Genomic DNA, 27,608 nt, shown 5'->3' on the forward strand with positions numbered 1-27,608 from the left:
TATGTGTACACTTAATACATATAAAAATATATAGATATTTTCAATGGGAAAAAAACATGGTATATTCAAAGAAAGACAGTACATGTTCCAAACGTCCTGCCAACATCAATATAACAAACACATAATATCTATTCTTTTAATAATTTTATATATTGGAGTTTTCTCTTCATTTTTTTTTTTCTTCGATAACGTAAAATTAAATAAGTGATTAAAAGTATAATAACTATAATTACTACTACAATAAAGCTAATTACCATGGGATTAGAAAAAATAGCTGATGTACTTGTTACCTCACCAGTTTTTTCCGCTGTAAGCACCTTAGTAGTTTCAGTAGTCGTTTTCGCAGCAGCTTCACCAGCCTTTATTACAGCTCTTTTCGCGTTTGCTGATATAGCTGTAATGTTATCAACATTCTCTCCGAACATTGAACCGTAATTGCAAAACAGTTTACCTTGGTAAGCATTAGTAGACACACACATTGTATTATATTCTTGCAGAATTTTATCAACAACAAACGCGGAATTATTAAATGTTTTTCCAGTAATAACTTCTTCAAAAGTTTTACCACTTAAAAAATCTATATCGAATGCACCTTTTATTCCTTTAATGGCTATCTTAATACCTTCAACAATACCGGCTGCAGCACCTTCAGCTATAGCCTCTTTCTCAGCAGCGACAATAGCAGCTTTTACCAACTCATATGCACCATAACCACATAATAAACCCAATTCTGGAACTGCACCACCCAACACACCTCCACACTTCAAACATGTTTTTTCTACTTTGTCCGCTACTGATTTATCGCAAACGCATGTAGGTATATCATTCGTGCCTATGTTTGTTTCTAATGTGGTTAACTCTTGTTTCAATTCCTTTTCAATTTTATCTTTTAAAATAATATTTTTTATATCTCTATCACATTGTTCTTTACATTTTTGTCTGTTTTTGTTCATACGTTCATTGTATTCTTCAAAACGTTGTGATGTTTGTCGATCAAAATCGTGCATTATTTCTTTCATTTCTGGGTCATCATCATAGATGGATGTATATAGTTCACATTAGCATAATGATCTATATGATTTTATTGGTTCTGTGTTTTTCATATTGGCTGTATTGTAATGGTTCATTTGGTTATTTACCTATAAAAAATGGTGATATATATATGTGATATTTATATGTAGATTATTTTATATATATAAATATTATATTATTATAAAAATATTTATTAGATCCATACCTGCGATGATGATAATAACAATATAATTAATGTAAAAGAAAATAATAATATGTTATAGCAGTGGACTTTCATTTTTATTGTTATTCTTATATTATTTTATGATTATACATATAATTAATTTAAAATATAATACCTTATTTTATTTTGTAAATAAATTAATTATGCTTAAACTAAAATTTTTATATAGCCTTATAATATAATACACGATTATTTTCCCTTTATGTAAATATATATTTTTTTACTGGATCCATATTTGCTTTTTTATTTAGAACACAAAAAAAAAAAAAATAATAAAATAATTAATTAAATTTAAAAAAAAAATAATATAATAAAACATTTCAATATTATTTATAATTTTGAATTTGTATTTCTAATGAAATATAATCTTATATCATATCATAAATTGTAATAATAATTGTTTTTCTTTTTTACTTTTTATTTTTTTATTTTTATACATGTTAATAACAAGTAAATGTGTAGTTACAAAAAAAAACATGTTTATATTTACTTTTTAAATTATATGAAAATGTGTACAGTAATATTTGTAAAAGATGTAAAATACATATATTAGAACTTATTATAACATATATGCAGGTAATAAATATCCCAACAGAAACCTTGTATCATTACTATTATATAAAAAAATTAAATACAAACATATTATATCATAATATATGATATAAAAAAAAAAATTTAAATAATAGTAAAAAAAATAATTAAATTTGGTTATTTTCATAATTTTTTTTTTTTTTGTTCTAATATTTGTTGTACGTTTACGTTTCTCTCTAATTTATCTATGTTATTACTAAGATTAATATTATTACTTCTATTTTGTACAAATATATTACAAAGTATTTAAAAAATATATTTATTATTAAAATACAAAATATATGTAAAAATATATATATATATATATATATTTATTTATTATTGTTAGAAAACAAAAAATTAAATAAAAATATTAAGAAAAAGAGAAATTACACAAACTATTACATACTATAATGCATTTTTTTCTTTAGTGTTTATGTTATTAAAATATATTTTTTTCATAATATATATTAAATCACGTCATATACTATTTTACAATTTATCTTATATTAATTGTATTATTACTTGTTCTAAAATTATAATTCTAAATATGTTATTTTAATAATTATATTATAATAATTGCTATTATAATAAATTACATATTATATTAAACAAGTAACACGATATTATTTATATACTATAAAAATACAAGGAATCGTTTATTTTTGTATTTTATACGTAATTAGAATATTTAAAAAAAAATAATAATGGAATACACATATTACATTATATGTTATATTTACATATAACATAGTAATGCATATTTTATAGTAAATTAGTTTGCAAAACCTTATAAATAATAATAAATATAATTTAAATAATCATCTTATACTTAATAAGCAATAATAAAATCCAATCATATATAAACTTAAGCAAGGAAATTTAAATGAGGTGTAACTTAATTTTCCTTTTTGTTTCTCATGAGAAATATGCAAGGGGGAATAATACAATTTTTTTTTTTTTTTTTTACTCCTCAGTAACTTTATCATATTTTTGATTAACATATAAAGAATGAAATTATGACATATAATAATATATATATATATATATATATTTATATATTTACATATTGTACAATATAAAAATAATTAATTTATAAACAATCTATAATATAATATTTTGACACAAATGTGTATGTATTTCTTATTTTATTTCAAAAAAATTATTAATATTAAATAATATAAATTTTTCAAAATATATATTTCATATTTATACTACTGTTTTTTTAAATAAAAATATATTTACTTAAAATGTTATTAGTATTCAAAAAAAATGACAATCATAAATAAAATATACACATGTTCATATAATAGATCTAATAAATGTTAATTATTATTTTATATTTCATTAATTAAAATAAAAAAAAAACAATTAAGTTCTACTATATAACAATGCTTATTTTATATTATTTATTTATTATTTGTTCTTTGGTTTACTATAAAAATATATTCTCCATACCATTTATATTAATCATAAATAATATGGATAATAATTATCTATTCATTGTAAATTTTACACTTTAAAAATTAAAAATATTACTTTAATTATATATGTATATATATTATACGTAGATATAAATATATGTATATATATAATTATAAAACAAGCAAAAAAAAAAATATTTCAACGGAATCATATATAAAACTTATAATATATTAAAATTTACAACAAACTTAGAACAACTTAATTTCCATTTTCCTATTTTTTTTTTTTCTTTGCTGTTAATTTGTTTTTTTTTAATAAAATTAAATAATTCCATATTCTAACAAAAATATATATATATATATATTTATGTATCACTTTTATTTTCTGTTTTATCTTTACCCATCAATTTCCCTCTTGATGGCCACAACCACACAAGAAGACAAATAACAATTATAATGCTTAATAATATTATTCCTACAAAACTACTGAATGCTATAAATGAAGGAACAGCTGAAAAATAAATTGAAAAATTCATAACAGAAAATGTTCCGAATTGCAAAATACCTGCTAAAATCAATTGCCCTAGTACAGCACCTGACAATGTACCTAAATATATTCCTAGACCCTTCCAAAAATTAGACCCTTTAAATATTATGCTATATAATGAATTTTTAATTTTTGCCATAGTACCAACTGAATTAATTGTTTCTATCTGTTTAAATATTTCTTTGTTTTCATTTTTCATTAAATCCTTGACAAAATTTTCTTTTATTTTTTGAACCATTTGATCGTCATTTATTTCGTTTTGATTTAATATTACATTCGAATTTATATCTTTACATATTATATTTTTTTCTTCCATCTGTGTATTACTTGAAATATTCTCAACTCCTTTATCATTTTTATTTTTATTTCGTATTCTTTCATTCGTCATATTTCGTTGTTTATTTATTTCTTCATTATTTAAATTTTTTAACACATTATTATTATTATTATTGTTGTTTTTTTTTTTTTTTTTATTTATTGATTTAATACACATAGGCTTTTGTCTTTCTTTTTTTCTTCCCTCTTCAGTATTTTTGTCTTTTAATAAAACACCAGATTTGTCTTTTTTCTCAAACGGTTCTTCAACCATATGTTGTAATAAGCATCTCTTACTTGAAAAAAAGTAAAAATGATATTTACAACAATTTATATGTTTCTTCCATTTTATATCACTATTCTATAATGAAAAAAGGTACACAGATAATATATTTTTTATCATTATTATAAAATTTTTAAGAAAAAAAAAAATAAAACAAATATATATATATATATATATATATATATATATACATTTATTTGTATGTATTTATGTATAATAACTATATTTTATATATATTTTTTTCTTTTTTTTTTTTTTTTTTTTTTTTACTTTATAAATGATTAAATATAAGCATATTACAATTCCAACATCTAATATTATTACATGAAAAAAATTCATAATAAATTATTTTTTATTATTTTAATAACACTTCATTTAAAATAAATTAATAGAACAAAAATAAAATGATTATGTAATCCATTAGATTTATCATTATATCCGTTACATAATTATAAATAAAAAATAAAATAATTAATAATTTATTCTTTTACAAAAACATAATACTATATATTTAACATACTTTTTTTTTTTTTTTTTTTTTTTTTTTTTTTTTTTTTCTTTATATATTTCATTTTATTAAACTTTTTAACTTTAATCATATAATAAAAAATATGTAGCTATTTTTTTTAGGATCAAGTAATATTTTTTATTTTTTTATTATTATTTTTCTTTATCTTTTTCTTTTTTTTTTAATTAAAATTATTTTACAAAAACTAAAAAAAAATCCCAATAATTCTTACATATATAATAAAATTTTATGTTATATATATATATATATATATATATATATATATAAAGATATATTAGTACATGGTATTATATATTTTTGATGAATTATTCTTTTTACCTTTTTTTATTATAAAAAAATAATTATTATATATAACTATAAATATATATATATATATATATATATATATATATATATGTATATATATAATATATGTAGTATCATATATAAGTTCTTTAAGTATCTATCTCTAAGTGGCTTATTAAATTATTCATATAAATAAAATATATATATATATATTAGCTTTTATAAATTTATAAAGGCAAAAAAAAAAAAAAAAAAAAATATGGCATATATAATAAAAGATATATAATGTATTTTGTAATATAGAAAATAAACAGTCTAAAAAAAAAAAAAATAAAATATTTATAATAATACAATAATTAAAAAATTCATTTATTATAAAATATATTATTACATTAAAGTTAAGATTTTCTAATATTAAAAATAATGATGTAGATTTTATAATATATATAAATATATATTTATTTGTTTGTTTATTTATTTTAAAATAGTGATATAATATAAATATATTATAATTTTATATCATACAAACAATAAAAATAATTGTACAAGTCTAAAAAAAATTAAATCCTTTATCCATTTATATAATAATACAATTCAATATAACGCACTCTTATTTTATAAAGAAAACATATATATTTGTATATTTTTTCTTAACATATTTATATTTTATAAAATGATCACATTCATTTATCATTTTATATTAATTTAAAGGTATTAATTTATAATATACATAATGAACTACTTTCTGTCACTTTTTAATGTATCCTTATTTTTTCTCTTAATATTTAAATATTCATACAAAGTAATAAATAAATAAATAAATAAATAAATAAATAAATAAATAAATATTGATATATTAGTATTAATATATATTTTTTTCTTTCTTTCTCAGAATATAGTAAAAAAAGATCTACAAGATAAATTTAACAAATCCATAATAACAATAAATATAGCAAGTCGAATACTAACAGAAAATAATAAAAAATGGTATAAGAAATATATTTATACATCAATATTTAGTGGAAATAAAAATCCACAAAAAAGAGAAAGAAAAAATGAAGAGGAAAATCAAAAAGACAATACAAAAGTGGATAATGATAATAATATGGAAAATGAGATGGAAAATCATATAGATGATTCTATAGACGACCCTATGGATGATCTTATGAATGATAAATGGGAACATCATAATTCATTGGAAGATAGAATAAAAGAATACTATACATTAACAGACCCATCAGATGGCGAAGAAAATAATTCATTTTTTAAAAAACTTAAATTAATTATGAATATATTAGATGAAGTGCATTCTGATTTATTAATAAATAATAGTGTTACAGATGGAAGTATTTTTTCTCCCGAACTTGTACCTATAAGTGTTTTATCAACCATGACATTAGCCTGTCCACCTATAGGAACTGTCACTCTTCCTTATATTACTAACAGAATAAATTTTTTGAATAGATATGAAGGACAAAATATACACACAGAACATGATTTAAAAATATTTAAATGAAATATATATATATATATATATATATATATATATATATGTGTGTGTATATATATGTATACTTTTTTGTGTGAATTTTTAACATATATATATTTATTTATTTATTCATTTGTTTAGCTTATATATTCCTACGATTAATATCATATAAATTAATGATATAATGTAGTATCATTAATCCAATTAAAAAAAATTATTTTTTTTTTTTTATTTTTATTTTACATGATCATAAAATATTACTTTCTCAAATATCATAGATTCTACTAAGGTTATTTTTATTGGGGCTCATGTTATATAGATATAAAATATTTACTATTAATTAATATTGTATCTATTTCGTTATTTTTTTTTTATAGGGATTACATATATTATAATTAATTATAATATGTGCATATCACTAAATATATTATATATATATAATATTTTATTAATATAATATTTGTTTAAAAAATTTATAATTGTATAATTAATTTTTCGACATAACACTTTTACAGTCATATATCAATAAAAAAAAATTACATGAAATAATAAAATTTGTTCTATCCTATAAATAAAAATAATATATATGTATATATGTGTAATTGTCATTTAAATAAATAAAAGTAAGAAAGAAAGAAAGAAAGAAAGAAAGAAAGAAAGAAAGAAAGAAATTATTTTATATATTTATTATATTATATAATTATATTTAGGTACAATTCATAGAATTAACCTAAACGTTACAACGTAATAATTTATCTACACGCATAATAAAGGATAAATAAATAAATAAATAAATAAATAAATAAATATATATATATATATATATATATATATATATATATATATTATTTATTCAATAACATAATATTATATCCCAACATATATTTATACAATTTAATAAATAAATCAGCAAATGTTATATTTTATATGATTTTATGCAAATTTTATATTTTTTTTGTTTTTAATTTATAGCTCGTTATATATCTTATTAGGACATGTACGTTTAATGTATTTTGGATCTTTGTTATGACTAATATAATAAAAAGTTCATTTTTTTGTTAATTATATATTTACATGTAATACATAATTATATATATGTGTATTATTATTTATATTATTATACATGCTATATATCTTTTACTATGTATATAGATACTAACCCAAATAATAATATAATATATATATATATATATATTTATGTGTCATAACATTTTTATATATATAATAAAAAATAAAATAAAATAATAAAAAAATAAAAGAAATATGTACTATATAATATTATATTATATAGCATTGATCTATGAATTTATTCTTATATAACAATATTGTAAGTATAATTATACAGCATAATTACATGTTATAATAATAATAATATATATTATTCAAGTAATAGTACTAATAATAAACATACGTAATATAATTTTTATTTTTATTTTTTCCCTCTTTCCTTTTTTTAATTTAACACAATAGCTTATATTACTATAAAGATATATGTTTTCTCTTTTATTTTATATTTCTTGTATAAATTAACAATAAAAAAAAAAATAAAATAAATATATAAATAATTAAATAAATAAATAAATAAATATATATATATATATATATATATAATAGTTGTGTTTTATTATAATATAACAACATAGTTGTTATTTTTAATATTATCTATGAATATTTTTTATAATTTATAGTAAAACGAAAAATAATAAGAATAACGCATGCACATATAATATAGAAATATACTTATGTATAATAGTTGTATAATAGGATAATAAATAACATATAATAATACAAATATATATATATATATATATATATATATTTATAATTATTTGTTATTATTTTTATTTATTTTTTTTTTAATTATTATTTTTTTTTTTATTTTTTTTTTTTAATTATTATTTTTTTTTTTATTTTTTTTTTTTAATTATTATTTTTTTTTTTATTTTTTTTTTTTAATTATTATTATTTTTTTTTTTTTTTTCTTTAGAATCCAGCACTTTTTGATGATTCACAATATATGTAATAATATAGCATTACATGAAATTTATTATTTATAAAATTATAATTATTATTATTTTAATTTATATAATATACAAATATTTAAAAAAAAAAAATCAATGATAAAAAGTATTTTTTTTATAATATTATTACATAATATACATAATTCAAAAGAATAGATAATATAAATAATTCACATCTATATATTAGAATACACTATAAAGAAATAATAATAATAAAATATGTTTCATTATATTTATAAAATATATATTTTTACCATAATACTATGTGCATCTAATCTATTTAATAACGTAATATATAATAATATTTTATATGTTTTATTCAAATATTTATTTATTTATAATATATATATATATATATGTATGTGTGTGTATTTATTTATAGAATGTAGTAGAAATTGGAACATACAAATTATCATACCATAATGGAGGGATACAATTCAGAATGTTAGCACAAAAAAATGATAATAAAAAATCATTCGGAAATACCTTAACGAATATATTGTTTAAGGACAAAAAAAAAAAAAATCTTGATCCTCAAATTTCATCTCTAGTCAGTTTAGTAGATAATATGGATATAACTCAAGAAAAAAAAGATAAAATCAAAAATCTCTCATTAAAATATATAAATAGTAGAGATGTAAAAGAAAAAAATGAATCAATTAATGAACTTCAAAAATATAGTAATAACGAAGAATGTAAAGAACAAATGGATAGTTATTTAATGCATCTTCGTATGCAAAATGATATAAAATGTTTAAAAAGAAAAAATTTGTGGAATAATATTGGGATTAATTCTATTACCTTATCCTTAATCATTATAATGATAATGATAGCATGTATGTTTGCTATTTGTAATGCTCCTCAATATATATATGTTCCTGCATCTTTTCTTTTAATTTTTATTATCTATATAGTTGCTCGTTATTTTCCTGACATGAAAATAGGTTTTAAAAAATTAAAAACAAAATTGAACACATTTTTTCAAAACAAAAAGCAAATAACAAAATAAATATTTTGTTATTTATTTAATCTAATATTATGATATATAATGTAATTAATTTTTATACGTTTTTTTATTTATTTTCATTTATTATAAATATTATAAATTACTTATTCACCCATTTGTTATTTTTTTTTCTTAAGTTTATAATATAACTAGCCAATGTATCACATAATTTTTTTTTTTTTTTCTAAATAATAAAACAGCTAGATGGCTAGCCAAAATAAATAATTATAAATAAATAAATAAATAAATAAATATATATATATATATATATATATATATATATATATATCTGTGAAAATACTTAAATTGTTATAAAAATGAAAAAAAAAAAATTATGATAAAAAAATAAATTGTTCACTTTTAAGTTTATATAAAAAAAAAACTTTTGTAAATATAAATTTAAAAGTAAAACATTTATATATATATATATGTGTGGGTGGTGGTGGGTGGGTGCTTCTATTATTATATTATGAAAAAATGTTATTTCTAATATTATTTAAAAAAATAACATATTCATTTATATGTACATTTTTCCTTTAATAAAATTTAATTTTTTTATTAATCCTTTATATATATATATATATATATATAATCCCTTATATGTGTGTGTACATATAATATATCCTCAATTAACCTTCTGTAATATCATTTTACCCAATGATTGTAATCCTTTAGCTCTTTTAAGCATCAAATTTGTATCTCCTTCTGCATTTTGTAATACTTTTTGTGCTGATCTTCTTACCGTTGTTTCAACATCACACAAAATAATTTTTAGAATATTCCTTAATATTTCTTCTAGTATTTCATTTTTTTCTTCCTCTAATAAATTTAATATATGTTCATAGTATAAATTATCTATGGCTCTATGTATATTATCTATACTATAGTCTATATTATTTATTATATCATCCAATACATAATTAGATGAGGATACATATTGTGCCTGCTTTATAAAAGGATTATTTTGTTCTTTAAAAGGATAATAATTTGTTATTATAGATATAAAACGACTTTTACATTGTCTCAAAACAATTGAATTTCTAATCATTCTCTCATTAGCTTCTTTTAAATATATATCTTTTTTATTTATACCAGAATTTGCTTTTTCTTCTAAAAAAATATTAGAAACATTCTCATATGTCCATCCTATAGACTCTAATATAAAACTAGAAAATGAAGACTTTAATAACATGCTAATTTCATTTTCCATTAACTTCTCCCATTCATCTTCATTATCTATATATAAATCTAATCTATCTTTTAATAATTCAGCTACTTCCTCTTCTCTTATATTTTGCCCTTCCATCATTTCTTTCATAATCATACCAACATAATAAAATATATCTTCAATAAAAATACTTTTCCCAAAAAATAATTTAACAAAAATAGGTACTTTGGTATTTTCAATATATTCATACATCATATCAGAGGTAAATATTAAATTAAAAAATATAAAAGGAACAATAATTATCATTTTATCTGATTCATCAAAATCACCGGAATCATATAATTTTATTCTATTCTAATAACTCAATATTTGATATGCCTCACTTGTATTCTCAAATTTATTATGCAACACTAAATTTTTACTTTATTAATTTTTGGATAATGCTATAAGGATAAATTATAAAACGTTCTTTTAATTTCATTTATATAGGAATTTTTTTTTACATATAACATTTCATAACTTTTTTTCATAATTTTTTTTTGTATTATCATGTAATTTTTATCATCCAAAATATCTTCTTCTGATCTACTATATCTTATTATTATTATAAGAAAGATATTATTCAAAGAATAATTATTTCTCTATAATATAAATTTAATATAATTAAATATATTATTTCAATTCACAATTATGTTCCTTAAAAAATATATCATATTATATATTAAATTGTATATATATATTTATTCAATAAACCATTTTTTATTATAATTTTATTTCTTTTTTATTATAAATACCACCAATACAATCAAAAAAAAAATATAACATATTACGAATACATAAAATTACAAGTAGCATAAAAAAGGGATACAATATATAAAACATAACAAAAACGATATAGTACAAAAATTCACGAAATAAATTAAAGAAAAAGAAAATGAAAAAAGTTATAAAATGTTTTTATTTCAATATAATAATACTCCTTTTTTTCCACTTGTAATTTTTATTGTTGTTTTTTTTTTTTGTGATTTTTTAACTTTAATTTATCTATATATATTACTTTTTATATATTTTTTAATATTTTCCTTGGTAAATATTAATGCTTAACTATTCTATGCTATTAATATAAAATTTTTCATTATTACATTAATAAAAAATATATTATATATGTATATTTGTATAATTCTTTTCCATTAGAATAAAAAACAAAAAAAAATTATTTTATTAAATTATCTACAACATGTACTACATATATATTTGTTTTAGGATAGATACATCATATGTATATATTTATATAATGATAGTATCTATCCTTTTATATTTTAATAACATAAATTATTTTTTTATAATACGTGTGTGATACAAATTTTTTTTTTTTTTTAGTATATTTTAGTCATACGTATTCTTTGAAAAAATATATTATTTATCAATTATTACACATGTATTCTAATATTTTTTTTTTTTGAATATCATAAAAAAGAAAAATGAACAAAAATTAATTCTTAATATTAGTACTATCACAAATAATACTTATATTGATACTACTATTAATACTAATGGTATTTTATTAGATATTTATATATTAATCTAAATAATATATATGTATATTTTATTGTTTTTCATAACTATGGAAAGATATATATTCATATATATAACATGCATATAATAAACATTCAAGCCTAAAAACAAAAAAGAAAATTATATAAAATTAATAATATTTATATATTAAAATGGCAAAACCTTACAAAAGAGGCACATATATAATATATTTCAAATGTTGTGGATAAATGGAAAAGTAAAAATGTAAGTGGATAAATACATATTTATATGAGTAGACGTAGAGATCATAAATTTATATTCTATAAAAATTGTTTTTATTTTTTTCAAATAACGCCACAAATAATATACATATATATATATTACTATATTTTGTTATACTACAAGAAAATGGCGAGAAGTAGTGCTGTTGGTACCCAAAAAACAGTGATGCAAATCGCAGAACAGTTTCAACAGGAGGAGAAGCAAAAAGCGAATGGTATTTTAGTGGTTTGACGGCTCAAGCTCACAAATGTCAGTACAACAAAGGGGGTCAAGGAAATGACCTATAAGTTAATATTTGCATCATTGACAAAGAAAAACATACGAATGATAAACGTGAATATGGTAAGGGTGATGATAAATATCATCGTCCATGTACTGGAAAAGGTACAGGTCAATAAAAAAGATTTGAAATAGGAACGCCATGGGAAACGAAGAAGGATGATGTAAATCAAAACCAACAAAATGTCCTATTACCTCCTCTCCGTCGTCATATGAGTACATCAAACATGGAGAATTTAAATGTAGATAGCGAGGGACTTAGCGGTAATCATGTGAGTGACTTATTATTAGATGATGTGTTGTTGACAGCAAAATATGAAGGAGAATACATAAAAAAATAATCTTAGTAATGATGTTTCAGGAATATGTACTGTTATGAAATATAGTTTTGCAGATCTTCGCGATATAATTAAAGGAACAGATTTGTGGGATCAAAACAAAGATGCAGAACGATTACAAGAAAATTTGAAAACCATATTTGGTAAAATTAAAGGTACAATTGGTGCCAAATATGCCCGTGATGATCCCCCATATACAAATTTACGTCAAAACTGGTGGGAAGTAATGAAATGTCGCATACCAGAATTACGTGCAGTACCAGATAAACAAGGTTACTTACGACATAAATTGGAATGTTCCTGAAAATATTAATAGTACTACTAATATTATGGGAAATCCAAAATATGTTTGAAATAATATATATACCGGAATTGACTTAATTAACAATTCACTAAGTACTAACCATAATGTTGATATTTATGATGAAGTTCTGAAACGAAAAGAAATGAATTATTTGGTACAAATCATACAAAAAATACGACTTTTAATAGTTTTTCCAAACAATCACATAGTGATCCTATAATGAACCAACTAAATCTATTTCATAAATGGCTAGATAGACATAGATATATATGTGAAAAGTGGAAACATAAAGAAGATATGTTAAATAAATTGAATGAAGAATGAACTATGGAAAATAATGAACATATATTTGATTTACCTCCATCAACTCTTGATGATATTCATAAAATTAATGATGAAACATATAATATGATAAGTACAAACAATATATATTATCAAGATCATAATAACAAAATTCCTCTTGATAATCTCGGATCAACAAATATCATATATAATGATATTACAACAATAACATTTTTCAAACAAAAAATTTACTCACAAATATATCTATAGATTTACATTTTGATGAAAATAATAAAATGTGGAAAACACTTATATAACAGATGATAATTATTTTCAAAATTTTCACAATTCTTGATTATATAAAAAATAATAATCATGAAAAGTATGAGGAAAATGATAATACATTAATTGATGATTAATACAATTATATTAATCCAAAAAGGAATATGTCTACATAATATATTAATAATAAATTAAAAAGAGTAACAAATTCCCATATCTAATATATAAATATATATATATATATATATATAACATATTTTATATTTATTTATTTTCTTTTTTTTTTCAATTTTTTTATTCTTTAATAGAAGTGTGATTTTTATTTTATTATTATTTTTTTTTAATCATTCCCTTTATATATTTTTATAATGTTAAAATATATACTTACGTTATATAAAAACAAAATATTTTAAATATTTCTTAATTATTTTGTATTATGAAATATTTACATAAAACATAATATATACAACAAAAAAATGTATATTATAATTAAAAAATATTTTTAATATAATTACATTATTATAATAATAAAATGAATACAATAATTTTAAGGTTTTTGTTTTATTATTTTTATTCTTAATATTAATTTTTACTATCATTGGCATATATTTATTTATCATATATTTATATACAGTACTATATTATAGACTTTAAGAACCAAATTGTAATTATACAATATTACTCATATATATATATCCTTATATTTTCCATTTCAATATCATATGTTTAATGTAATTTTCTTTTTACTTGTCAAAAAAAATAATAAATAAATAATATTTATTACCTATTGAAAAACAAAAATATAATATATGTATAATCATTATTTACTAAAGACCAAAAATATTTGAACAGGGGAAATTATTAATATATAGATAATATATCCTAATATAATATTAAGGAGTGTAAATAGTATTTTTTAATAGGTATTATTCTAAAATAGCAACAGTAAATTTTTTAATAATTATAATATATTACACTAATATATAATAAATACATAATCATTATTTTAAAGTTAATTTTTATCGTATGTTCTTATAATAATTCATTAATATTACACATAATATGAAACATATATATATATATTAATTTTAAAAAGGTATTTTACTTTTACATATTTTGCTAAGTGGATATTTTATTGACATACGTCATATTATTATACTTTGAAAAATGTAAATTTATTTTTTTATATAAAAAAAAAAAAAAAAAAATTATATGTACATTATGCGATTATTTAATATTATAATTGTATATAATTTATATTTTAATTAATCCATATAATAAATAAAAATTTATATGTAATAAATTAATGTTCTACTAATTTTATTATAAACATAATAAATAGATAAAATAAAATAAAAAAAATATTTTTTTTTTAATGGCAAAATAGGCACACACACATATACATATATATTTACATGTTTACTAAATATATATTATTAAGTCAATCAACGAATATCAATGAAGTTCCTTGATTATCTTTTGTTCACATGATAATTTGTGCAATCGTTAACTTAATAAATGTCCTCAAATGTATATAATTGTACTTATCCTTTTCATTTTTTAAATCACTTTTTGTAGAATTCTTCTTCCTTTTATAATTTTTATAATGTCCATGATTACATATTGCTTTCCATAAAATATCCTCACCTTGTATTATTGTTTCTGATATATTTTGATTATTTTTAATATTATTTGAATCAGTATTCGACTTTATATTTGTTCTCTCCTTATTATATTATATTATATTATATTACTATTATTATTATTATTATTATTACCTTATAAAAATATTTTTAAAATGTTATTTTTTTATTTTTTTTTTTTTTTGAAATATGTAAAATATTGATAACTTATAAGATAATCACAGGAAATATATAACTAACATATTATAATATTATAATATTATAATAAAAAAATTATATTTCCAAATGCTTAAAATTAAATAAATATATACATTTTCATATATATTTTTTAACCTTATTATATTTATATTGGTTAAAAATATATAATTTTTATTGTGTATTCAATAAAATAAATTTTATTTACACTTTTTCAATATACTTTTATTAGATTCTATTGAATAAAATAAAAACATAAAAATATGTGGTGGTATATATTCTATCACACATATTTCCATGAAAATATTTATTTTCTTAAATATATATATAAGAAATAAAATATTTTTTCTTAAGTAATTAAAAAAAAAAAACCTCAATCAAAAAAGATCAAATATTTCTAATCATATTATATTAGAACAATTAAATTATCAATAATTCAATATTCCAATATATATTAGCAATATTTAATATTATTATATAAAAGCTAATGTTTTGGGAATCCGTTTATGGCACAAATGAAATTTTCATATTGTACTATTAAAAATATATTTATTGTAGTAATGTGGTGTATAAGATTATATATGTACCTCACTTCCTTTATGTTCTTTAAAAGAACATATATAGAAAGATCATTGGTGCCCCCTCCTTTCTCGTTCCCTAGGAGAACTTATGGAGAGAGAATTTTATGTACTCCCCTCCTTAACATTTCTTAAAGAAACACATAAAGAGGGATATTTAAAGTACAATTCCCTCTTTATTGCTCCTTAAAGAAACATATAAAGAGGGGGATATTTATAAAGCACCTCCTCCTCTTCACGTTCTTAGAACAGATAAAGAGGTATCACAAGTACTTACCTCCTTTATGCTCCATAAAAGAACATACAAAGGAGGATTTTATTACCTCTCCCTCTTTATTGCTCCTTAGAAGAACATATAAAAAGGGATATTTATAAAGCACCTCCTCCTCTTCACGTTCTTAGAACAGATAAAGAGGTATCACAAGTACTTACCTCCTTTATGCTCCATAAAAGAACATACAAAGGAGGATTTTATTACCTCTCCCTCTTCAAGTTCCTTAGAAGAACATTTAAAGAGGGATATATTTAAAGCACCTCCTCCCCTTTATGTTCCTTAGAACATATAAAGAGGGATCATAAGTACTTACCTCCTTTATGCTCCATAAAAGAACATACAAAGGAGGATTTTATTACCTCTCCCTCTTTATTGCTCCTTAGAAGAACATTTAAAGAGGGATATATTTAAAGCACCTCCTCCCCTTTATGTTCCTTAGAACATATAAAGAGGGATCATAAGTACTTACCTCCTTTATGTTCCTTAAAAGAACATACAAAGGAGGATTTTATTACCTCTCCCTCTTTATTGCTCCTTAAAGAAACATATAAAGAGGGATATTTATAAAGCACCTCCTCCTCTTCACGTTCTTAGAACAGATAAAGAGGTATCACAAGTACTTACCTCCTTTATGTTCCTTAAAAGAACATACAAAGGAGGATTTTATTACCTCTCCCTCTTTATTGCTCCTTAAAGAAACATATAAAGAGGGATATTTATAAAGCACCTCCTCCTCTTCACGTTCTTAGAACAGATAAAGAGGTATCACAAGTACTTACCTCCTTTATGCTCCATAAAAGAACATACAAAGGAGGATTTTATTACCTCTCCCTCTTCAAGTTCCTTAGAAGAACATATAAAGAGGGATATTTATAAAGTACCTCCTCCTCTTCACGTTCTTAGAACAGATAAAGAGGTATCACAAGTACTTACCTCCTTTATGCTCCATAAAAGAACATACAAAGGAGGATTTTATTACCTCTCCCTCTTCAAGTTCCTTAGAAGAACATATAAAGAGGGATATTTATAAAGTACCTCCTCCTCTTCACATTCTTAGAAGAAGCATGTAAAGAGGAATCCTCAGTACCTCCCCCCCTATATTGCCCCTGGAAAAAACATATAGAGGGGGGAACTAATGTACCTCCTCCCCTTAATTGCTCCTTAGGAGAACATATAAAAAGGAATCTTAAGTACCATCCTTGTAGCTACTTGACACCATAGGTGATGTCCTTTGTAGGACATATACAAATCCTGGATCCTGTCCTCCAGACTTTTCTACCACTCGTAGAGTTTTCTGGGTACTGTGAACTGACCTCCAGACTGATCTCTACAATCCGTAGAGTTTCTGGGTACTGTGAACTGACCTCCAGACTGATCTCTACAATCCGTAGAGTTTCTGGGTACTGTGAACTGTCCTCCAGACTTTTCTACCACTCGTAGAGTTTCTGGGTACTGTGAACTGACCTCCAGCCTCCTCTCTACAATCCGTAGATTTCCTGGGTACTGTGAACTGACCTCCAGCCTCCTCTCTACAATCCGCAGATTTCCTGGGTACTGTGAACTGTCCTCCTGACTGCTCTCTACAATCCGTAGAGTTACTGGGTACTGTGAACTGTCCTCCTGACTGCTCTCTACAATCCGTAGATTTCCTGGGTACTGTGTACTGTCCTCTCGACAGATCTCTACAATCCGTAGATTTCCTGGGTACTGTGTACTGTCCTCTCGACTGCTCTCTACAATCCGTAGATTTCCTGGGTACTGTGAACTGTCCTTCCGACAGATCTCTACAATCCGTAGAGTTACTGGGTACTGTGAACTGTCCTTCCGACAGATCTCTACAATCCGTAGAGTTACTGGGTACTGTGAACTGTCCTCCTGACTGCTCTCTACAATCCGTAGAGTTACTGGGTACTGTGAACTGTCCTCCAGACTTTTCTACCACTCGTAGAGTTTCTGGGTACTGTGAACTGACCTCCAGACTGATCTCTACAATCCGTAGATTTCCTGGGTACTGTGTACTGTCCTCTCGACAGATCTCTACAATCCGTAGATTTCCTGGGTACTGTGTACTGTCATCTCGACTGATCTCTACAATCCGTAGATTTCCTGGGTACTGTGAACTGTCCTTCCGACTGATCTCTACAATCCGTAGATTTCCTGGGTACTGTGTACTGTCCTCTCGACAGATCTCTACAATCCGTAGAGTTACTGGGTATGTGAACTGACCTCCAGCCTCCTCTCTACAATCCGTAGATTTCCTGGGTACTGTGAACTGACCTCCAGCCTCCTCTCTAGAATCCGCAGATTTCCTGGGTACTGTGAACTGTCCTTCCGACTGATCTCTACAATCCGTAGATTTCCTGGGTACTGTGTACTGTCCTCTCGACAGATCTCTACAATCCGTAGATTTCCTGGGTACTGTGAACTGACCTCCAGACTGCTCTCTACAATCCGTAGATTTCCTGGGTACTGTGAACTGTCCTTCCGACAGATCTCTACAATCCGTAGAGTTACTGGGTACTGTGAACTGTCCTTCCGACAGATCTCTACAATCCGTAGAGTTACTGGGTACTGTGAACTGTCCTCCTGACTGCTCTCTACAATCCGTAGAGTTACTGGGTACTGTGAACTGTCCTCCAGACGTTTCTACCACTCGTAGAGTTTCTGGGTACTGTGAACTGACCTCCAGACTGATCTCTACAATCCGTAGATTTCCTGGGTACTGTGTACTGTCCTCTCGACAGATCTCTACAATCCGTAGAGTTACTGGGTACTGTGAACTGTCCTTCCGACTGCTCTCTACAATCCGTAGAGTTACTGGGTACTGTGAACTGTCCTTCCGACTGATCTCTACAATCCGTAGATTTCCTGGGTACTGTGAACTGTCCTTCCGACTGCTCTCTACAATCCGCAGATTTCCTGGGTACTGTGAACTGACCTCCAGCCTCCTCTCTACAATCCGTAGATTTCCTGGGTACTGTGAACTGACCTCCAGCCTCCTCTCTACAATCCGCAGATTTCCTGGGTACTGTGAAATGTCCTCCCGACTGATCTCTACAATCCGTAGAGTTACTGGGTACTGTGAACTGACCTCCAGCCTCCTCTCTACAATCCGTAGAGTTACTGGGTACTGTGAACTGACCTCCAGACTGATCTCTACAATCCGTAGAGTTACTGGGTACTGTGAACTGACCTCCAAACTGATCTCTACAATCCGTAGAGTTACCGGATACTGTGTACTTTTCTCCAGACTACACTCTACGACTCATACAGCTACCAGATACTGTGTACTCTTCTCCAGATTACACTCTACGACTCATACAGCTACCAGATACTGTGTACTCTTCTCCAGATTACACTCTACGACTCGTACAGCTACCAGATACTATGTACTTTTCTCCAGACTACTCTCTACGACTCATACAGCTACCAGGTACTATGTACTTTTCTCCAGACTACACTCTACGACTCATACAGCTACCAGATACTATGTACTTTTCTCCAGACTACTCTCTACGACTCGTACAGCTACCAGATACTATGTACTTTTCTCCAGACTGCACTCTACGACTCGTACAGCTACCAGATACTATGTACGTTTCTCCAGACTGCACTCTACGACTCGTACAGCTACCAGATACTATGTACTCTTCTCCAGACTGCACTCTACGACTCGTACAGCTACCAGATACTGTGTACTTTTCTCCAGACTGCACTCTACCATTCGTAGTGTTACCAGATACTGTGTATTTTTCTCCAGACTACACTCTACGACTCATACAGCTACCAGATACTATGTACTTTTCTCCAGACTACACTCTACGACTCGTACAGCTACCAGATACTATGTACTCTTCTCCAGACTACACTCTACGACTCATACAGCTACCAGGTACTATGTACTCTTCTCCAGACTACTCTCTACGACTCGTACAGCTACCAGATACTATGTACTTTTCTCCAGACTGCACTCTACGACTCGTACAGCTACCAGATACTATGTACGTTTCTCCAGACTGCACTCTACGACTCGTACAGCTACCAGATACTATGTACTCTTCTCCAGACTACACTCTACGACTCATACAGCTACCAGATACTATGTACTTTTCTCCAGACTACACTCTACGACTCGTACAGCTACCAGATACTATGTACTTTTCTCCAGACTACTCTCTACCATTCGTAGTGTTACCAGATACTGTGTACGTTTCTCCAGACTACACTCTACGACTCATACAGCTACCAGGTACTATGTACTTTTCTCCAGACTACACTCTACGACTCATACAGCTACCAGATACTATGTACTTTTCTCCAGACTACTCTCTACGACTCGTACAGCTACCAGATACTATGTACTTTTCTCCAGACTGCACTCTACGACTCGTACAGCTACCAGATACTATGTACTCTTCTCCAGACTACTCTCTACGACTCATACAGCTACCAGGTACTATGTACTTTTCTCCAGACTACTCTCTACGACTCATGCAGCTACCAGATACTGTGTACTCTTCTCCAGACTACTCTCTACGACTCGTACAGCTACCAGATACTATGTACTTTTCTCCAGACTACACTCTACGACTCGTACAGCTACCAGATACTATGTACTTTTCTCCAGACTACTCTCTACCATTCGTAGGGTTACCAGATACTATGTACGTTTCTCCAGACTACACTCTACGACTCGTACAGCTACCAGATACTATGTACTTTTCTCCAGACTACACTCTACGACTCATACAGCTACCAGATACTATGTACTTTTCTCCAGACTACACTCTACGACTCATACAGCTACCAGGTACTATGTACTTTTCTCCAGACTACACTCTACGACTCGTACAGCTACCAGATACTATGTACTTTTCTCCAGACTACACTCTACCATTCGTAGTGTTACCAGATACTATGTACTTTTCTCCAGACTACACTCTACGACTCATACAGCTACCAGGTACTATGTACTCTTCTCCAGACTACACTCTACGACTCATACAGCTACCAGATACTATGTACTTTTCTCCAGACTGCACTCTACGACTCGTACAGCTACCAGATACTATGTACGTTTCTCCAGACTGCACTCTACGACTCGTACAGCTACCAGATACTATGTACTCTTCTCCAGACTGCACTCTACGACTCGTACAGCTACCAGATACTGTGTACTTTTCTCCAGACTGCACTCTACCATTCGTAGTGTTACCAGATACTGTGTATTTTTCTCCAGACTACACTCTACGACTCATACAGCTACCAGGTACTATGTACTCTTCTCCAGACTACACTCTACGACTCATACAGCTACCAGATACTATGTACTTTTCTCCAGACTGCACTCTACGACTCGTACAGCTACCAGATACTGTGTACTTTTCTCCAGACTGCACTCTACCATTCGTAGTGTTACCAGATACTGTGTACTTTTCTCCAGACTACACTCTACGACTCATACAGCTACCAGATACTATGTACTTTTCTCCAGACTACACTCTACCATTCGTAGTGTTACCAGATACTATGTACTTTTCTCCAGAGTACACTCTACGACTCATACAGCTACCAGGTACTATGTACTTTTCTCCAGACTACTCTCTACGACTCGTACAGCTACCAGATACTATGTACTTTTCTCCAGACTACTCTCTACGACTCGTACAGCTACCAGATACTATGTACTCTTCTCCAGGCTACACTCTACCATTCGTAGTGTTACCAGATACTATGTACTCTTCTCCAGACTACACTCTACGACTCATACAGCTACCAGATACTGTGTACTTTTCTCCAGACTGCACTCTACCATTCGTAGTGTTACCAGATACTGTGTACTTTTCTCCAGACTACACTCTACGACTCATACAGCTACCAGATACTATGTACTTTTCTCCAGACTACTCTCTACGACTCGTACAGCTACCAGATACTATGTACTTTTCTCCAGACTACTCTCTACGACTCGTACAGCTACCAGATACTATGTACTCTTCTCCAGGCTACACTCTAGTACTCGTAGGGTTATGAGAAACTATCCTTGAAGATCCTGATAACCAATCCCATGCACATTTGTTTCCATCACCTTGACAATTCTATCTGTATTATCTGAAAAAATACAGACATCCATAAAAGTATCAATACTTGTAAATATTAATAAATAAATACACATACACACACGACGCTAGTATATGTCCTTATCAAAACATTAAATAAATTTTAACTGCTTAATTACACTTAATGTCAGTATAATTTATTTAACGTTCTGATAAATACATTAATGAAAAAGTATTTGCTACTCTTTACAACAAAATACTTATTCACATGAAGACATATTTAACACGTGCAATATATATATATATATATATATATATATAAAGATATATCAAAAGAATTAAAATAAAACATATTTTCATTTATATTTTGTGATTTTATAATACATCATTATATCTTTTATTGTATTAAATCATTTTACTTCAGATTAATTTACACCTCCATGTGAAATGAAAATTTAAATGAAATGGTCTATTCTTATTAAACATATATATAATAATATCATATAATGTTTACTTATTTATTTATTATTATTACAATATATACATGTATATACATTTTAGTAGACTTTATTCTAATTTTTCTACAAAACACTATATATATTTTATAAAAAAAAAAAAAAAAAAGAACAATAATATTTTTAACGAAATGGTTTATTATTATAAATTTAAAATTTGGTTCTGTAATATTTTATTTATTATACAAATTAACATACTATCAATATTAATAATATAACAAAATATATTTATTATAACACACACATATATATATTATATATATATATATATTATTTGTATATCTCTCCATAAGCAACCTTTTTAATATATTTTTTTTTTTTTATATTCATTTATATTTTATCATTTTTATATTTTATAAAAATTTTCGTTCTTATAATAATATATAGAAAAAAATATATAATATATATTTAATCAAAAAGGAACCATTTTTTTTATTTAAAATCAAGTCATAAAATATAATTAAATAAAAAAAGTAAATATATATTTATTTAAAAAATTAAAATATATTTTGAAATATTTTCTCTTTTTTTTTTTATAATATATTTGTAATTTATTCAAACACACAATTTGGACCTTTTTCTGAAACTGTTTCTTTTTTCTTATGAGACTTTATAAAGTGTCAATCATGTTTATTTATTTAAAATTATATATATTTCATTTCTAACTATAAAACATTTTAATACAATTCTTCTTTATAAAATATATTTAAAATGAAACCTGATGTCAAAATATATACACTATTTTTTCATGACGTCCTTTTATATGGGTAATAATATATAAATATTCTGTGCCCATATCAAAATAATATTATCAAACGTAATATGTATATATTTTTTTTAAAGTATAAATTAATTTTTCATAATTCCTTAACATTTAATTCATAAGGTATTTTCAAGTACCATTTTTAAGAATATTATGTCCAGTTTTAACTACTTTCAAATAAAAATAAATAAAAAAAAAACTTATGGCATATTTTAATATATATTCATTACTATATTATTCATATTTTTTAAACACAAGTATACAAATATTTTAACATTATTAATTCTTAAAATTAAACAGTTTTTCTTTTTTTTTTTTTATTTTGGCTAGCTACCTAGTATAATTTGACAATAAAAAAAAAACATGTAAATATTATGTTTTCCTCATAAGTATATAACAATTTTTAATATAAAACTATAGTTATTTTTCAATATACAATCCAATCATTGTTAAAAGATATATAATTCTTTTTTTTCTTTTTTTCTATCTCTCTCATTTTGCAGTACGTTACTCAGACATTAGAGAATGTAAAATTAATTAATATTATGATATATTATACTGGGTATTTTTTAAAAACTATATATGATAAAAAAAAACTATAATATGTGAATGATTAAAAAAATTAAACGTTATATATTTATTTATTTATTGCACATTTCTAATTATTCATTTTTTATTTTTCATACAAAATTAAAAACATTATGGAAAATTATATACCAAATTATATCAACATAATAAATCCTATATATATATATATATATATATATATATATAATATTTATTCCATTTTTATAATGACAAAATATAAAATGCATTACATAATATTAAAGATTATATTTATAATGATAAATATATACATATAATTTAATTATTATTAATTATCATATCATGTTCAAAAAGGCTTGAATTATGATATATTTATATATATGTATATATATATTAATATTTCCTGTGTTATGTATCACATGTATTAAGTATATTTAAATGTTTCTAATTTAAATCATTATCAATTGATACTCCTATTTCATTCCTTTGTATGTACACGTCTAGGTCGTTATCAAAAGGAATATCATATTTCCTCATATCGTTCATTATAATTAATTTATATGTCATCAAAAATTGTAAAATAGTCAAAATAAATAATATTTGTTATATCATTGTCATGTTATTATTTTTATCTTCCTTCATATATATATTCTCAAATATATTTGTCATTAATTTTTCAGTTTTAATTCCAATATTTGTTGGAATATAACTATATGCGATAACTTTTTATCCAAAATTTTCTATATATATATATTTTTTTTTAATGATCATATAAATTTTTGTAACAATTAATTTATATTTTTCATTAATTTAAATTCATAATAACATAACCTTTTGATAATTTATACAATATATGCTCGTTATTTTTTAATTTCACTCTTCATTCAATTTTTTTAACCTTCATTTTTCTTACAATCATTTAACATATTTCTATATATATATAACTATTTATGGAATAAATTTATTTCGTTATTTATCGGATCATTTCGCGTTTTTCTTCCAACAATATTTATTGTATTTTTCACATAATTTATTAAAAATAATCCATCTTAAAAATATATAAATATATATATATAAATATATATATGTGTGTTTCTTTTCTGAAAAAAATATTAGTTAAATTAATACTAGAATATATATCATTTGACACATTTTATATAATACCTGCATTACTGTTGAAATATTTATATTTATATTTTTCCTATTTTTTTTTTTTTTTTAATATTCCAGTTCATATTTTAGGTTATTTTTTCGCAATTATAAATATATATATCTTAAATTTTTGCGATAAAAGATTTTTCATTACAAAAAAAATTAACCATCATGTTTAATGTGAACAAACATATTTTCACGTTATTGATTATTTAATAGTATTTTTGTTCGTATATTTTTTAAATTTGTTAAATAAAATCATTTATTTTAATTTATTTCATTCTTCCTCCGTATGAACGATACTGTTATAATCTGTATCATAATCATGCTTTTTTTTTACTAATAGTTCCTCAAAACAATACCAATGAATGTTTCATATTTAGGTTTGTAATAAGAATAAATATATGAAACAACAATTTCGTCATACACACATTCAGAATATATATCAAAGGAGGATATATCTTCTATATAATTTTGACCTGTGTCATCTTCTTCAATATTAATAGATGTTTATATATTATATGCTCCCATTTCGACAACACCTTGAACGTTTTATTTGTCCCAAGGACTATATTCATACGATGGTGTGATAATGATATTGCAAACTAATTTTCTTGTAAATTTGAATTGTCCAATTCTTTCTGATGCATCCTTAACTTTATATATTTCTTCATTCACACCACATAATACTGAAAATAAAATTTAAGAAAATAAATATTTATATATTTATTCATACATATATGTATATTTATGTAAATATTTGATTTCATATATTTGTACATGCATATCTTTTGAGCATATATATATTTAATTTATAATTTAGATTTACATATTTTTGTTCTCAAAATTTTTAAACATCATTTTACCTAATATTTGGAATTTATTTCTTAATTTTTTATTTACTAATATTAGAACCAGAATGTATACATATATATATATATTGTATATAGAGAGAATCAAAAAAAAAATTGAATAAAACAAAAGGGAAGTGATTTTGTATATTATGCCATATATACTTATATATTATTATATATTAATAACTATTAGGCATATATATTACTGCCCTCATCCATATTTTTCTTTTCTCCAGCATGCAGTTTTACACCTTTATAATAGTAACGATACTTGGTAAATAAGTGTAATATGCAATTATATAGTAGTACAAATTTATAAATATACTAATAATATATAGGACATTATATATATATATATTTTTTTGTAGTAAATTAAACCTTTAATTTTGAAAATGTGAATATTAAATATATTTTATATGATATTTGATATAATATATGAACTTCAATTTATACCTAGTAAATTAACGAGTTAGATAGCTCAAGCCATCGAGTTAAAACACTGCTCCATTTTAATATTTATCGATCCATATTTTGGATCTGTATAATAATATATATATAAAGATTCAATTTTTCTTGAAGTTTTAACCTTATCTTTTACTGTGTTATTATAAGATAATTTTCTATATAATTATTATCAAAATATCTTCCAATTTATTTTTTTTTTATTATTATAATTTTTTTTTTTTTTTTTTCCTTAATTTCATCTTTACAGGATTTAGCAAAAGAAAATAAATATATATATTAAAATATATATTAATAAATCATAACATGTCAAATATTCTTAAATAATTTTATTATTTAAAAAAATATATACATAATTATAAATATATCAAT

General features: G+C 23.7%; 4 protein-coding genes and 2 pseudogenes across 4 annotated transcripts, besides 2 other annotated features; 3 read left to right on the forward strand and 3 right to left on the reverse strand.

The window, feature by feature from the left end:
* Window positions 1–128: 128 nt before the first annotated feature.
* PF3D7_1101400 lies at window positions 129–1,309 on the reverse strand (annotated as a pseudogene).
* Window positions 129–1,309: a sequence feature (rifin, pseudogene).
* A 2,305-nt stretch (window positions 1,310–3,614) lies between these two features.
* On the reverse strand, window positions 3,615–4,733 carry PF3D7_1101500 (exported protein family 4; the record flags this gene model as incomplete). The annotated part of the gene is made up of 2 exons (XM_001347668.2): window positions 3,615–4,472; window positions 4,665–4,733. 2 exons carry the CDS (start codon window positions 4,731–4,733, stop codon window positions 3,615–3,617), a joined length of 927 nt encoding a protein of 308 aa, XP_001347704.2.
* A 1,208-nt stretch (window positions 4,734–5,941) lies between these two features.
* On the forward strand, window positions 5,942–6,724 carry PF3D7_1101600 (exported protein family 3; the record flags this gene model as incomplete). Its single annotated transcript, XM_001347669.2, has 2 exons — window positions 5,942–6,010; window positions 6,101–6,724. 2 exons carry the CDS (start codon window positions 5,942–5,944, stop codon window positions 6,722–6,724), a joined length of 693 nt encoding a protein of 230 aa, XP_001347705.1.
* A 2,213-nt stretch (window positions 6,725–8,937) lies between these two features.
* PF3D7_1101700 (Pfmc-2TM Maurer's cleft two transmembrane protein) lies at window positions 8,938–9,727 on the forward strand (the record flags this gene model as incomplete). The annotated part of the gene is made up of 2 exons (XM_001347670.1): window positions 8,938–9,006; window positions 9,101–9,727. 2 exons carry the CDS (start codon window positions 8,938–8,940, stop codon window positions 9,725–9,727), a joined length of 696 nt encoding a protein of 231 aa, XP_001347706.1.
* A 622-nt stretch (window positions 9,728–10,349) lies between these two features.
* On the reverse strand, window positions 10,350–11,198 carry PF3D7_1101800 (exported protein family 1; the record flags this gene model as incomplete). Its single annotated transcript, XM_001347671.1, has 1 exon — window positions 10,350–11,198. One exon carries the CDS (start codon window positions 11,196–11,198, stop codon window positions 10,350–10,352), a length of 849 nt encoding a protein of 282 aa, XP_001347707.1.
* A 2,556-nt stretch (window positions 11,199–13,754) lies between these two features.
* On the forward strand, window positions 13,755–14,183 carry PF3D7_1101900 (annotated as a pseudogene).
* Window positions 13,755–14,183: a sequence feature (erythrocyte membrane protein 1 (PfEMP1), pseudogene).
* Window positions 14,184–27,608: the final 13,425 nt, after the last annotated feature.

This window comes from Plasmodium falciparum (assembly GCF_000002765.6).
Source record: "Plasmodium falciparum 3D7 genome assembly, chromosome: 11".
NCBI lineage: Eukaryota > Apicomplexa > Aconoidasida > Haemosporida > Plasmodiidae > Plasmodium > Plasmodium falciparum.